The sequence below is a fragment of the Vipera ursinii genome (assembly GCF_947247035.1).
Source record: "Vipera ursinii genome assembly, chromosome: 1".
Classification (NCBI taxonomy): domain Eukaryota; kingdom Metazoa; phylum Chordata; class Lepidosauria; order Squamata; family Viperidae; genus Vipera; species Vipera ursinii.
The window spans coordinates 158,537,857-158,551,495 of NC_139512.1; the positions used below are offsets into that span (position 1 = coordinate 158,537,857).

The window sequence follows — 13,639 nt, forward strand, 5'->3', positions numbered from 1 at the left end:
AGGATTTTAAAGAATATATCTTGCTCACAATATCAAGGACAGGGTACATGATATTACAGTAGCTGCTGTATCAAATTAGTATGTGATGAATATTGCTGATTGAGAGTTGAATCCAATATTTTCCTTTCGGCATTCTCATTTTTTAAAAAATCTACTCGTTTGAGGTTTTACTTGCAGGATGATATTCCAATTGCTTGATTACTTCTGATTAAGTTCAGCTATTCCTCTTGTAACCTTGCGATTAGAGATGGGATTAGAAAGCTCAAATAAAAATGATACCTTTCTTGATTTCCCTTTTCCTATTAGAAAAATAAAAAAGAATTTTGAAATATTTTCTAATAATTTTACTTTTTAAATGGCACCTAAAATGGTTAACAGTGAAAGAAATTGGCCCAAATTTGGAAGTGTACATAATCAAAAAATAACTTAAGTAGTAAAAGAATTTCAATATCTGTTTGAAATGGTGGTGGGCAGAGTCTAGAATACAATTTGGAATGTTCCTTCTCTTTTCAGGTTCATGTTTGACCTGCCTGCTTAATCTAGTTAGGGGAAAAAAATGAAGAGATGCTCTGGGAAATTAGGAAATAATATCATATCATATATCATCATATCATGTATATCATATCTTTATACTGACTAAATGTGCTAAAAATAACTTGCATAAATTTCAGTTTTTCCTAAACTATGTATTTTCCTATTTATTTATTACATTTATATGCCTCCATTCTCACTGATAAGGGAATTTCCTTTGGTTTTTTTTATTATTCCTTTGGTTTCAAAAAATTGGGAAATTTTACAATTGTCTGTGATATTTTTTGCATATTTTAAAGATATATGCAGCTGCATTATAAAGCGTGACAACTTTAGTTTTAAATTATTTCCCAGTAACTGTTAATAATACATTTTTCAGCGCCATTGCTGTAACTCGTTAACTTGACGTTAATGGTGATTTATCTTCCATGATCCTGCATAGAGAGAATCGAGTCAATAATAAAGTCATCTGGTTTTAGATTAATATCAGCCAGATAATTTAAATGGTCTTGCCAATATACTGTCTATAAGCCTATAAGGAGTGATTTTTTTTCCTAAAGAAATGCCTATGGTTTCCTCATAGTATTAATATAATTTTCTCTTTTAAAAAAAATTTCAGTGGTTATAGCTGGTGATGGAGTATTGAAGGTAAGAATATTTCAGTCTTTTTATAAAAATATTTGTTGTGCTGAATTGGGCATCTTGTTTTTTTATTTAAAAAAAAATCTCTATTTCCCCCCCCCCCACTCCTAGATTTGTGATTTTGGGGCTTCAAGGTTTCATTCCCATACAACACACATGTCTCTCGTTGGTACTTTTCCTTGGATGGCTCCAGAAGTAATACAAAGTCTCCCAATATCGGAAACATGTGATACATATTCATACGGTGTGGTGAGTAAACCTATTTCTGTCCACGCTTCTGAATGCGTTATATAAATCTATCTTTAGACCAGAGTTTTCCAACCTTAGGAACTTGAAGATGCATGGACTTCAACTCCCAGAATTCCCCAGCCAGCTATGCTGGCTGGGGAATTCTGGGAGTTGAAGTCCACGCATCTTCAAGTTCCTAAGGTTGGAAAACGCTGCTTTAGACAACTGGATATAATTCATGATCATGTACCATACACATGTGAAGGCACAAAAACAAAGTTCTATTTCTGAGGCACTCATTGTGGCTTGTATATCTCCCACCCACCCACAGTATTTTGGATTTCATCGTTCTCTAATTTTATGGTAAAATTTTTCGCCCCAAAAAAGCTATCCATGCCAACAGGCTTATAATCAGCAAACAGCTGGAGAACATCTTATTATCTGTTACTTCCAAGATCCACAGTTCTGCCGCAGAAGTCATACTTTAGATCAGGGGTGTCAAACTCAATTTCATTGAGGGCCGCATCAGCATTGCGGTTGCCCTCAGGGGGCCGGGTGGGCGTGGCCTGGGTGGGCGTGGCTTACTGGGTGGGCGTGGCTAGAGTGCGCATGGCCTACTGGGTGGGCGTGGCCAGCTCTACATCGTTGGCATCAAGGGTGCCTATGGGGGCCTGGGCAGGAGTGGGACAGATCTGAGGGTCTCTGGCAGGAGGAGGGTCTCTGGGCCAGGGCCAAAGCAGTGGGGGCCGTTCCCTCACTCTTTCCAGGATGGCTTCGCGGGCCGCATGAAACCACTTTGCGGGCCGGATCCGGCCCCCGGGCCATGTGTTTGACATGTCTGCTTTAGATTGTTTCTTTAAAAAAAACATTTTTTACTCTTGCTCATGAAACTTATATTAATTAAAAATCAATGTTTAAAGCAGCTAAGAATGACTTGAATCTTCCCGATTTCAAGGAGAACTAGTTATTGCCTACCTACAGCCAAACCTGTAAGCATCCATTCAGGAGAAAGCTAAAGGAAGTTTAATGGGACTGACTGCCAGACAAGCATATCTAGTATTGCAGCTTGAATCCAGCTCAGGTTTTTTGGAAAAAGTTAACTTCAGTAAAAGGAAGCAGTTCAGGAATCAGCTTCTGAATAAAAAAATTGATCACTGGCGAAAGCAGATATGTCCAATCTTTAGACTTGCCTGGAATGCATTGAGTGAAGAGGAATTGTCTTGGGCCACATGTAAAACATGTGGTTAATGTACCGGTATATCTATATGTAAATAATGTTAAAAGTTTACTCTCTCAGGGGTGGCATTACTAGCTGTCCAGGACCACATATGCCGCAGGTTAGACACACCTGGGTTAAAGTAAAGGAGTTGAATAATAGTTATATTTTTCAGGCACATACAGACAGTTTCAAACCCTGTAAAATCCTTTTTTTCCCCTCAGCTTAGTGTTCTGCATCTTAAATAGTGAAAAGAGCTTGAAACATTTAGAGAGAGAATGAAATTCAGAAATAATTGCAGTTTGGCTCAGAGTTAAATGTTTATAGATAAATAATAATTAAATAAGTTGTTCCCTTGCTACTGTCAATGGGGCAGAAAAGAGTGAATTCCCAGGCTTTTGTGCAATCTCAAAATCTGTTCCTTCTAAAGCCCAATTTTTAGAAGGGGAGGGTAGATCCAGAGGGAATTTAGGAGGAGAAAGTGCTGTCAGATGTGGTTTTACTTCTATACATTTTAAATTCTACTCTAGAAATTGGTTCAAGTAAACCTATTAGTATTGATTCTCCTCACTGTTGATTTCTATCAGAATTTTTTTCCCCTGTAGGCTTTCAACTTCTAATCAAGCAGACTAACAATGTGCTCCAGAGATAATGAATCCATGAAAAATGTGGCAGTTTTTGATTTAAAACAATCTCATCCGTGAATAAAAGTTTTGTATGGTCAAGTAACACAATCTAGAGCACTAACAAATGGCTTTTGTAGTGCACAGACATCTGCTTTTCATCATTTGAAGCACAGCTGAAATTGTGATAACAAAGAGCAGAATCCTTTTCAAATGTAAACTACTACTATGTTGAGAAATACTGTTCTATTGGCAGAATCTGTAGCATTTCTTTTATTTATTATTTTCTCTGCCAGAATGGATTGTATTCATTAAACTATTACACTGCTTACAATGTACAGTGAAGCATTTTTCCACTTTAGTATGCTGCCCACCTAAAGGTCCAGGTTTTCTTGGTCAGGCTGAATTTGTCTTTTGCAAATAAGTCACAAGAACACAAGGAAAGGTGATTGTTGTACCCATTTATAGTTTTCTGACTTTTACAAATTATTTCATGAAGCTGGAATAGAGGGTCTCAAGTTCGGTATCTCTTTATTTGGAAGTAAGCCACAATCTCCTGAAATAAATTGTGTTTTAAAAAGTAAACATGCTTTTAGTCAGAATCTTCTGTTATATGAAAATGACCCAAAGCTGAATTCAGATTTAAGATTTATAATCTATCCAGTTGTAAATATCTGTTGCCTGCCAAATAATGTTTAATATCATCTAACTTACTGTTTTATTGTCCTAGACATGGAACTTTGTAGTAGAAGAAAGGTAACATGGTCTTTTACCTGATATGAGAGTTATACAATTCACATATAACCCCAGTAAAATTTCCACCAGCACATATATCTGTTCCAGAGTCCATTGGAGTTCGGTGACCAATAAATTTAAATAAATAAATATAATGTGTACAGTATATGTTTAATATAGCAGACTTCAAGTTTGGAAATAACAATCAACTGAAAATGTGTCATGACACTGAGTAATAATGTACATATGTCACCTTTGGTATGATGAAAACATCTTTAACATCTTCCTTTAAACCCAAGTGTCAGGTTTGTTGTTTAGTTTTGCAAAGTGCCTATATTTCTTAATGAATTATAGTTAGCAGCTGTGATTGAGAGCGACAGTAAGGTTTAGGAAACTCCAGCTATGCTGACCAAAAATTTTGAGAAACATATTTTTGTGAACGTACAGTATCTGTCTGTCTGCCTGTCTGTTTATCTATCAACTATCTAGGTATCTATACACACGTGTGTATTTATGTGTGCGTGCGTGTGTGTGTCAGCAACTTACCCTACATATTTCTGGGCTCTTGTTGGCTTCAACCACTTTGTATGTCATCACAGATTTTTTAAATGACTTTTTACTGTGCCTGAATTTGAAGCAGGTGCACACCTGTAGTTTTCTTTATTCGATTTGTCATAGCTGACCTTTTGGGAAAGATGTCATCATCCTACCGCAATTGCATTCCCATATTATTATTTATGTAATTGTAAAACTGCTCCCTCCGTCCCATAACAACAAAATACGCAGCTGTGAGTTAGCCGTATAAAATCAAGACAGGATATACATTTAAACCTAACAAATAAATAATAGCTACTTGGTCAATCTGGATATTTTTATATGTGAGTGACAGAAGAAAAAGGATAAAGCTAAATGAAGAGGAAGGCCTGGCCAGATAATCCCCACAGAGAAAAATGTTTCTATTTCCTTTCACCGCCCATAATTCCTTAAAACAGGATACAGTAGTCCCTGTCTCCATTGTTATGTCCTCAGCACAGTGGTTTTTCAGTAATAAACTTTTATAGTTTTATAACTATTTAACCTCTAAGATGCTGTGGTAAATCCTGTGATTGAAAGCCTGGCTGAATGTCAAGGATTTTTTCTCTCATAGAAATGGGCAACATCTGGCAATAAGTTATTAATTACCTTTTTTAAAAGGTAGTTGGCCCAACTAAACCCAAATTTGAACCATAAATTAAGAATTTTAAATACTTAATGGAGAATATTGATCTCTGGAATTCTTAGCCAGGTCATTACCTTGTTAGAAAATATCAATAGGATATCAATCAATATCAATAGCAAATAGAAAATATCGATATTTACTTTAGCTAAATAACATATTTTCCAACTCAGATCAACAGAAATATGTCTGCTTTGTGAAGTGAAGAGAGGCAGTTACTTTTGTAAATATAACTGCTTCCCTGGAAAAAAGAGATTATTGCTCTCTTTGACATAACCAGTTATATTACCCTTTTAGTATAATGGTGGAATATCATCCAAATAAAATCAGCTGAGGTCATATTGTACTGTAAAGTAAATTTATATGTCTGTTATTTGGCTAAGTATGAAATATAATTAAGTATAAAATATTTCTATAAAGTTGGTATTAACACCGAAATATGTGAAAGATAGAAGTTATTTCATTGCTTACAAATCTCTTGTGCTATAGTAACTATTTTTAAAATTTTAGACATAACTCTAGAAAGAACTATCCCAAATGGATAGAGAAAGTCTCTGGTTTAAAATACAAGAAGGAATAGGTTCCGGAAACATTTTTCTAGTTTTTCTAGCTGAAAACAAGAAATCTGTTTCTTGACTATCCCAACTATTGAACAGTGGAGGTACAACAGGGTATTCACAAAATCTAGTGCCCAGCTCTCTCTCAGTAATTGGGAGAGAGGGTTCTTATTAAAATAAGAAATATTCAACATTGACGTGGTGTAACTGCCTTAAGCACAAACATATATCCAGGTTTTTGCCAATAGACTTTGATTGCCTGGTAATTGGATACAGACCACAATGTATCACGGTTTAATAATATATTTAAAATACAAAGTACAGTAATAAAAAAATCCTTTTTCTTTTCTTTTTTCCATTCCAGGTTCTCTGGGAGATGCTAACAAGGGAAGTCCCCTTTAAAGGCTTGGAAGGATTACAAGTAGCTTGGCTTGTAGTGGAAAAAAATGAGGTAAGACTACGTTTCTACATTCAGGTACATAGATCAGAAAACAGTGTTGGGTTTTGCAAAAGACTTTTTCATCTTCCTCAAATTGAAAGTAAGTTCACGCGTATGGAAAGATTAGCAGTAGGAGCTAACACAAAGGGTCAAAGTGATGTTATTCCTCATGAATGGACCCTTTACATCTAATTGTTGCAGCTTCACGTCGTGATGCTGTAGATCAAAAATTATACAAGTACTGTACTAGCTTCTCAGTCTCAATTGTAAAACCTGGGGGTTTGTTCTTAGGGATGAAAGAAGCCATTGCGTCCAAGGTAGGAGAACAGTTTAACTCCATCTCCTGCATTTAGGACATCTTTATACTGGCCGGGAGTTGATCTATCTGTAAGAGACCTTCAGCTACTTCAACTTAACTCTCCCAGCAGGAGTCACTATAATACAAGAAACTGCCACTTAGATGAGGATTTCAAAAATAAAAGAAGATAAAAATAGTTTAAAAAGAAGACAATTACAGTTTTGCCACCCACGTTCCTCAGTCCATTGAAGATGAGCTCCTCACTGCAACTGGTAAGGCTATGCCATAGTTGCAAGCCTCCTCATGCCGTGTCTTTCCACTTCAAAAGGACTTCAGTGGCGTAAACACCCTTTGTACGTGTCCCCAGTGTTGCTTTTCTTCTGGCTACAAATTGAGGCTTTCAGGTAGTTGAACATGTGAGTGCATATTTGAACACATGATCTCTTTAGTATCAAAGATAGGAAGTGTCGTTTTAAAGAAGAAATGTAGCTTGGCGGCTTTATTGCATGCAGATAAGATGTGGGATTCCTCCTCTGTCTAAGTTGGCTGGAAGGTTGAGTACCATTAAAGAACAACTTAGGCAATTTCTGTAGTATGACTTCTTGGTTTCTTTGTTTTATTGCTGGCTCTGTAAATTATTGTTAACGTCTTTACATATAATAAATTTATTTATCATGTTTAAAAAAACAGGAAGGAATTCATGTAAAACATGACATTCTCACTTTTAAATGTTCTTTCTGAACTATAGAAGGCCTGTGATATCTGTGAATCATTGTGGAATAACCAATTTAGTTGGGATGTTCTGTCACTCGCTATAAATTTATATCTGTGATTCTTACAAATTTAATCTTGAAATAATAAGATGTAGCAAATGTCATTCTTATTTTTTAAGCATGACGAAAGTTTTATTTGATCTCATCAAAGTAGCCTCATCCCATCCTATAGACAAACATTAAGCAAGAAACTTCTCCATCTAGATCAATGCTCTGATCTTATAGTTGGATACAAGATTTTGGTAGGAATAGTAGTGGCTACAATTGAAGTGCTCATAGGTTCAATAGACTAATACAATAAATATAGAAATAATACCCATAACAAAAAGTTATACTTTTTAAAAAAAAACATGATTTCAGGTTCTTCCTAATGCAAAAAACCTGAAATATCTACAGTAGATATTCTTTGTGACATTAAAATAACCCCTAATAAAGTGGCTGAATATCTGAGACACTAGCCTCCCAGTGAATTGTCACTCTGCATAGTGTTTGTTCAATTCAAAATAGGTTAGTCCTGCTTTAGTCCCATTGAGATCAATGGGACCTAAATTAACTATAATTAACCTGTCACACTGATTTTAATGGGCCTAAAACATGACTTATAACATGACATATTGACTCCAGCACCTTATAATTATTGCGCTGAGTTTACACTGTCAGGAGAAACAATGAATCTCATATTTGGTCCTTGGGAGAATTCTATTCTTTGGAAAGTTAGAGCAGATGTAACCCAAAAGACACCTAAAGACAATGGAAGTCCACCCTTATTCCAAAAAAGTGCAGAGGAATTTGAAAGATACATAGCACTGCTTACATAGGTTTCTGTTCTGATGAACACTTATTTAGAGTCCAGATGAAACTCATAGTCAAGAGATTTGAACAAAGAGTTCTGGTTCAGTATGTGTCCATTAAAATTAAAAGAGTGGTCAATGAGAGATTCTTTAAGTCTGCAGATGCTACTCATATATACAGTCATGGCCGAAATTGTTGGCACCCCAGAAATTTTTCCAGAAAATCAAGTATTTCTCACAGAAAAGTATTGCAGGAACACATGTTTTGCTATACACAGGTTTATTCCCTTTGTGTGTATTGGAACACAACAAAAAAGGGAGGAAAAAAAGCAAATTGGACATAATGTCAAACAAAACTCCAAAAATGGGCCGGACAAAATTATTGACACCCTTAACTTAATATTTGGTTGCACACCCTTTGGAAAAAATAACTGAAATCAGTCGCTTCCTATAACCATCAATAAGCTTCTTACACCTCTCACCCGGAATTTTGGACCACTCTTCCTTTGCAAACTGCTCCAGGTCTCTCTTATTGGAAGGGCACCTTTTCCCAACAACAATTTTAAGATCTCTCCACAGGTGTTCAATGGGATTCAGATCTGGACTCATTGCTGGCCACTTCAGAACTCTCCAGCGCTTTCTTGCCATCCATTTCTGGGTGCTTTTTGACGTATGTTTGGGGTCATTGTCCTGCTGGAAGACCCAAGATCTCGGACGCAAACCCAGCTTTCTGACACTGGGCTCTACAGTGCGACCCAAAGTCTTTTGGTAATCCTCAGATTTCATGATGCCTTGCACACATTCAAGGCACCCAGTGCCAGAGGCAGCAAAACAACCCCAAAACATCATTGAACCTCCACTATATTTCACTGTAGGTACTGTGTTCTTTTCTTTGTAGGCCTCATTTCGTTTTCGGTAAACAGTAGAATGATGTGCTTTCCCAAAAAGCTCTATCTTGGTCTCATCTGTCCACAAGACGTTTTCCCAGAAGGATTTTGGCTTACTCAAGTACATTTTGGCAAACTGTAATCTTGCTTTTTTATGTCTCTGTGTCAGCAGTGGGGTCCTCCTGGGTCTCCTGCCATAGCGTTTCATTTCATTTAAATGTCGATGGATAGTTTGCGCTGACACTGATGCTCCCTGAGCCTGCAGGACAGCTTGCATTCCTTTGGAACTTGTTTGGGGCTGCTTATCCACCATCCGGACTATCCTGCGTTGCAACCTTTCATCAATTTTTCTCTTCCGTCCACGACCAGGGAGATTAGCTACAGTGCCATGGGTTGCAAACTTCTTGATAATGTTGCGCACTGTGGACAAAGGCAAATCTAGATCTCTGGAGATGGACTTGTAACCTTGAGATTGTTGATATTTGTCCACAATTTTGGTTCTCAAGTCCTCAGACAGTTCTCTTCTCCTCTTTCTGTTGTCCATGCTTAGCGTGGCACACACAGACACACAATGCAAAGACTAAGTGAACTTCTCTCCTTTTTATCTGCTTTCAGGTGTGATTTTTATATTGCCCACACCTGTTACTTGCCCCAGGTGAGTTTAAAGGAGCATCACATGCTTGAAACAATCTTGTTTACCCACAATTTTGAAAGGGTGCCAATAATTTTGTCCGGCCCATTTTTGGAGTTTTGTTTGACATTATGTCCAATTTGTTTTTTTTCCTCCCTTTTTTGTTGTGTTCCAATACACACAAAGGGAATAAACCTGTGTATAGCAAAACATGTGTTCCTGCAATACTTTTCAGTGAGAAATACTTGATTTTCTGGAAAAAATTCTGGGGTGCCAACAATTTTGGCCATGACTGTAAGTCACATGGTGTATATAGTACTCAGTAAGAGGTATACCTGAGTAGAGAATTACATCTTCTATACCATGTCCATATCTTTTATTATTGTTTCCTTGATAATTTGCATGCTCTTTATTAGAGGTGTAAATTCTGTTAAAGGAGATTTTAATATCAAATGAAATTAATATAGTATTAAGACATGTCACTTTTATTGGAATATAACTTCTTTGAGAATAGAATAACCTTCTATTTCAGCGAGATATTTGTAAGTAATCATTTTCCATGCCTGGAACTGTGAGGGTGAGACAAATGCCATGGCTAGATTGTCAGATGTATTTTTAGGGAAATGACCTACTTGAATATCAAGTGTCAATGCTACTTTGTTTATGCCAAAAGATCTCTTGGATTGACTTCTGATATCACTTTTTTTTGCATTTATAATATTCATGATTTAAGGATTCCCAATTGGGTTACATGACTACTGTGTACATTTCTTCTTTCCTGTTTTCCATTTTCTTAACGTATCTTCTTGGTTTTGGTTTTGTAAAATAACACCTGTTTGGAGCATAACAGCTATAAGATTTTGCAAGTCCTAGTATACTCATACAGTGTCCTATTTTATTTAACTTTCTCTATATGCCTCTTTGAAAACTGTCATTTTAAACACTAAGCAGAGTTGTGAGAAACTCATATATAACTACTTTTTATAATTATATCCTTCTGTTAATCTACAGAATTTTCTGTATTTTTTTCTGTCTTGCTATGAGGATGAGGATATTAACAGCTATTTTTTTCTATCAGCAACAGTGATACCGTTTTTTTTTACTATCAGTAGCATAGTAACAAACTATATGCAGACATTCTAGTTATCAGAAAACTGTAATTAACACACTAATATATTCTTGTTAAGGTTTAGTTTTAAATAACAAGTTGCATCTCTCCTTACTCTAATAGAAATTGAGTAAATAGATAATTACTATTAAATATTTTAGATTTAGATTTTTATTTTTAATAGAATGTCTAGCATCTTCAATATATTAAAAGTTTGTCTGAATATGTTTGAAGTATGAATGATAAAATATGTCACTTATAAATACTTTTTTGCAGCAGGCTGGATAGGGTTCTGTTAGTGACTTGGGAGTTATTATCCCCAAGAAACAGATTCTGTTATTTTGTTATTTACCATTCATTTTTGCTTACTACTTGCCTTTTTTTTCATCACAGTCTTTCTTAACCTTATATTCTAGTGTCCAATATAAACTGGATTTTTATTATATTTACTCATCATTATAATGCTAGACTGCTTTATGGTTAACTTGACGTGATAATAACTACATATTTAAATTTAAATGATTATTTTAAGAACGATGTAGATCACAAGACCTTTTAACATTATTAACACTTATTTTAAATAACTAATAGGGCTATGCATTCTTTGAAAATGATTCAGAGAAGCTCTTTATAACTTATGTGAACATGGCATCTTACTAGTCTTCATTAAAGCAGGCTGCTGCTTTCAGTCTTCTGTGGAAACCAGAAAAAAGATGCTGCTACTTTAAGGAGCTGGCTCATTGTACTCTCAAAGCATCTGCATCTTTTTTCAGGCTTGTGTGGAGGCATGACAAACTGTAGGCTGCTTTTTTTGAATAGCAGAGACACACTCTGGCTTTGTATTGTATAGTCCAAAGCACACCATCTCATTCATTTTCAAAGCAGTGTAGAAAATAACCAATGAAGAAGTGCATTTAATATATATTTAATATGTCCAACAAAACAAAGATGGATTTAATGTGAATGAAAGTATACAACATTTCAGGAGGGATTCAGAAATTTAGATTCTTTAAAACCTTGGGAAAAAATACCTATACATAAGGTAAAGGTAAAGGTTCCCCTGCACATGCGTGCTAGTCGTTTCCAACTCTAGGGGCCGGTGCTCATCTCCGTTTCAAAGCCGAAGAGCCAGCGCTTGTCCGAGGACGTCTCCATGGTCATGTGGTCGGCATGACTAGACGCCAAAGGCGCACGGAACGCTGTTACCTTCCCACCGTAGTGGTCCCTATTTTTCTACTTGCATTTTTACGTGCTTTCGAACTGCTAGGTTGGCAGAAGCTGGGACGAGTAACAGGCGCTCACTCTGTTACGCAGTGCTCGGGATTCGACCCGCCAAACTGCCGACCTTCCGATCGACAAGCTCAGCATCCTAACCCGCTATATTGGGTATGAAAGCAAGAGAAATGTAATGTAATTTTAAAAGATTTGTAGATATTACAGGAATATAATTCTAAAAACCTTTCCCTCCAAAAAAGTTACACAGTATTATTTTCCCCACAATGGTAATAGATTTAGGAAAGTTTTTTCCCTATAGTATAGCTGTAGGACCAAGTTTTTTGGAATGCATCCATGTTTTCAACATTTCAAAATTGAGTCTTACAAAGACCGAAATTGCTGTTTATTTATTCATTCAATTTATATCCCCCTTCTCATAACTAGAAAAAATACTTTGCACTAACGGTGCGGTTAAACTTGGCTATGTACATATGTCATTTCATAACAAAACCCAAAGTGTATCATTCAGCACGTGCAGCATTTGTCTCGGCAGCAGTAATCTTTTGCATCTGGCTACTGAAGCTTCACTATTGCTTCTCAACTTCTTGGGAAAATAATAGTTTAGTTTACTGTCACCATCTCCTTCCAGGCATAGGCATTTTGGTGTGATGTCCTCTGCTCTGTTCTGTTTTTATGGCAAGCTCTGATCTATTTTTAGCTCTGTTGCACACCGAAGATCTTCACATTTTAGATCTAAAATTTGAAAGGCTATGGGTTGGTGTTGGGTTCTTTCTTTATGTTCACTACTTTCCTCCTTCTATTTCAGAGACTGACCATTCCAAGCAGCTGCCCTGGAAGCTTTGCAGAATTGATGCTCCAATGTTGGGAAGCAGACCCAAAGGTATTTTTTTAGACTGATATACCATTGTATTAACTTTATCATTGTTTATTTTTTTAAAGGCAGTTGTCAGGAAATAGGTTGATGCTGAACATTGGATAGTTAGAGACCCTTAGCTTGCATGTGATTTAAACATGCTGATTGTTGGCTTGTCTGATACAGAATTATTTAAGAAAGGAAGCAGGTCAAAGAATGTAATAATCCTGCCTTCTACTAATGAACGGAACTTCTTGAATATAATTTATATTTTGTTACAAAATTATTTTGATTTTATTTATTTATTTATTTATCACCTCGGCTTAAGGACTACTCCATTTCTAAATATTTTGTACAATACAGTGAATTAACAGCTAACCAACATTAATGAAAATTAATGTTCATTACTCTTGATAATCCCCAGTTGCCTATTTTTTGTTTTACCATGATGTATATGAAGTACTCACAAGGAAGTGGTTGGATGTATTATAGCACAACACAATTGGAGGGCAACAGACTGAAAAAAGCTGTGGGCTGAAAAATCCAGTTTTGACATTCATTCTTCATGTGCACAATATTGCACAAGAGTTGTGTGTATATCATGAGCACAACAATCCTCTTCAGTCCTTGAAGTGAAGACTGTGACATCATAGAATCATATGATAGAAACATCAGACAGAATCTTGGTGATCACTATATATATAATAAGGGACGCGGTGGCTCAGTGGGTTAGGACGCTGAGCTTGTCGATCAGAAGGTCGGCAGTTTGGTGGGTCGAATCCCGAGTGCCGCGTAACAGAGTGAGCACCTGTTACTCATCCCAGCTTCTGCCAACCTAGCAGTTCGAAAGCACATAAAAATGCAAATAGATAAAT

At 36.3% G+C, this 13,639-nt stretch overlaps 1 protein-coding gene across 3 annotated transcripts in view; it reads left to right on the top strand.

Moving 5' to 3' along the window:
- MAP3K20 (mitogen-activated protein kinase kinase kinase 20) overlaps positions 1-13,639 on the top strand; it is an 80,019-nt gene that overhangs the window by 29,361 nt on the left and 37,019 nt on the right. For all 3 annotated transcript variants that reach the window (XM_083348093.1, XM_083348094.1, XM_083348095.1), the window contains 4 exons: positions 1,151-1,179; positions 1,285-1,422; positions 6,113-6,199; positions 12,717-12,791. In XM_083348093.1, the coding sequence (XP_083204219.1) occupies positions 1,151-1,179; positions 1,285-1,422; positions 6,113-6,199; positions 12,717-12,791 (329 nt within the window). The remainder of the gene's footprint in view (positions 1-1,150; positions 1,180-1,284; positions 1,423-6,112; positions 6,200-12,716; positions 12,792-13,639) is intronic.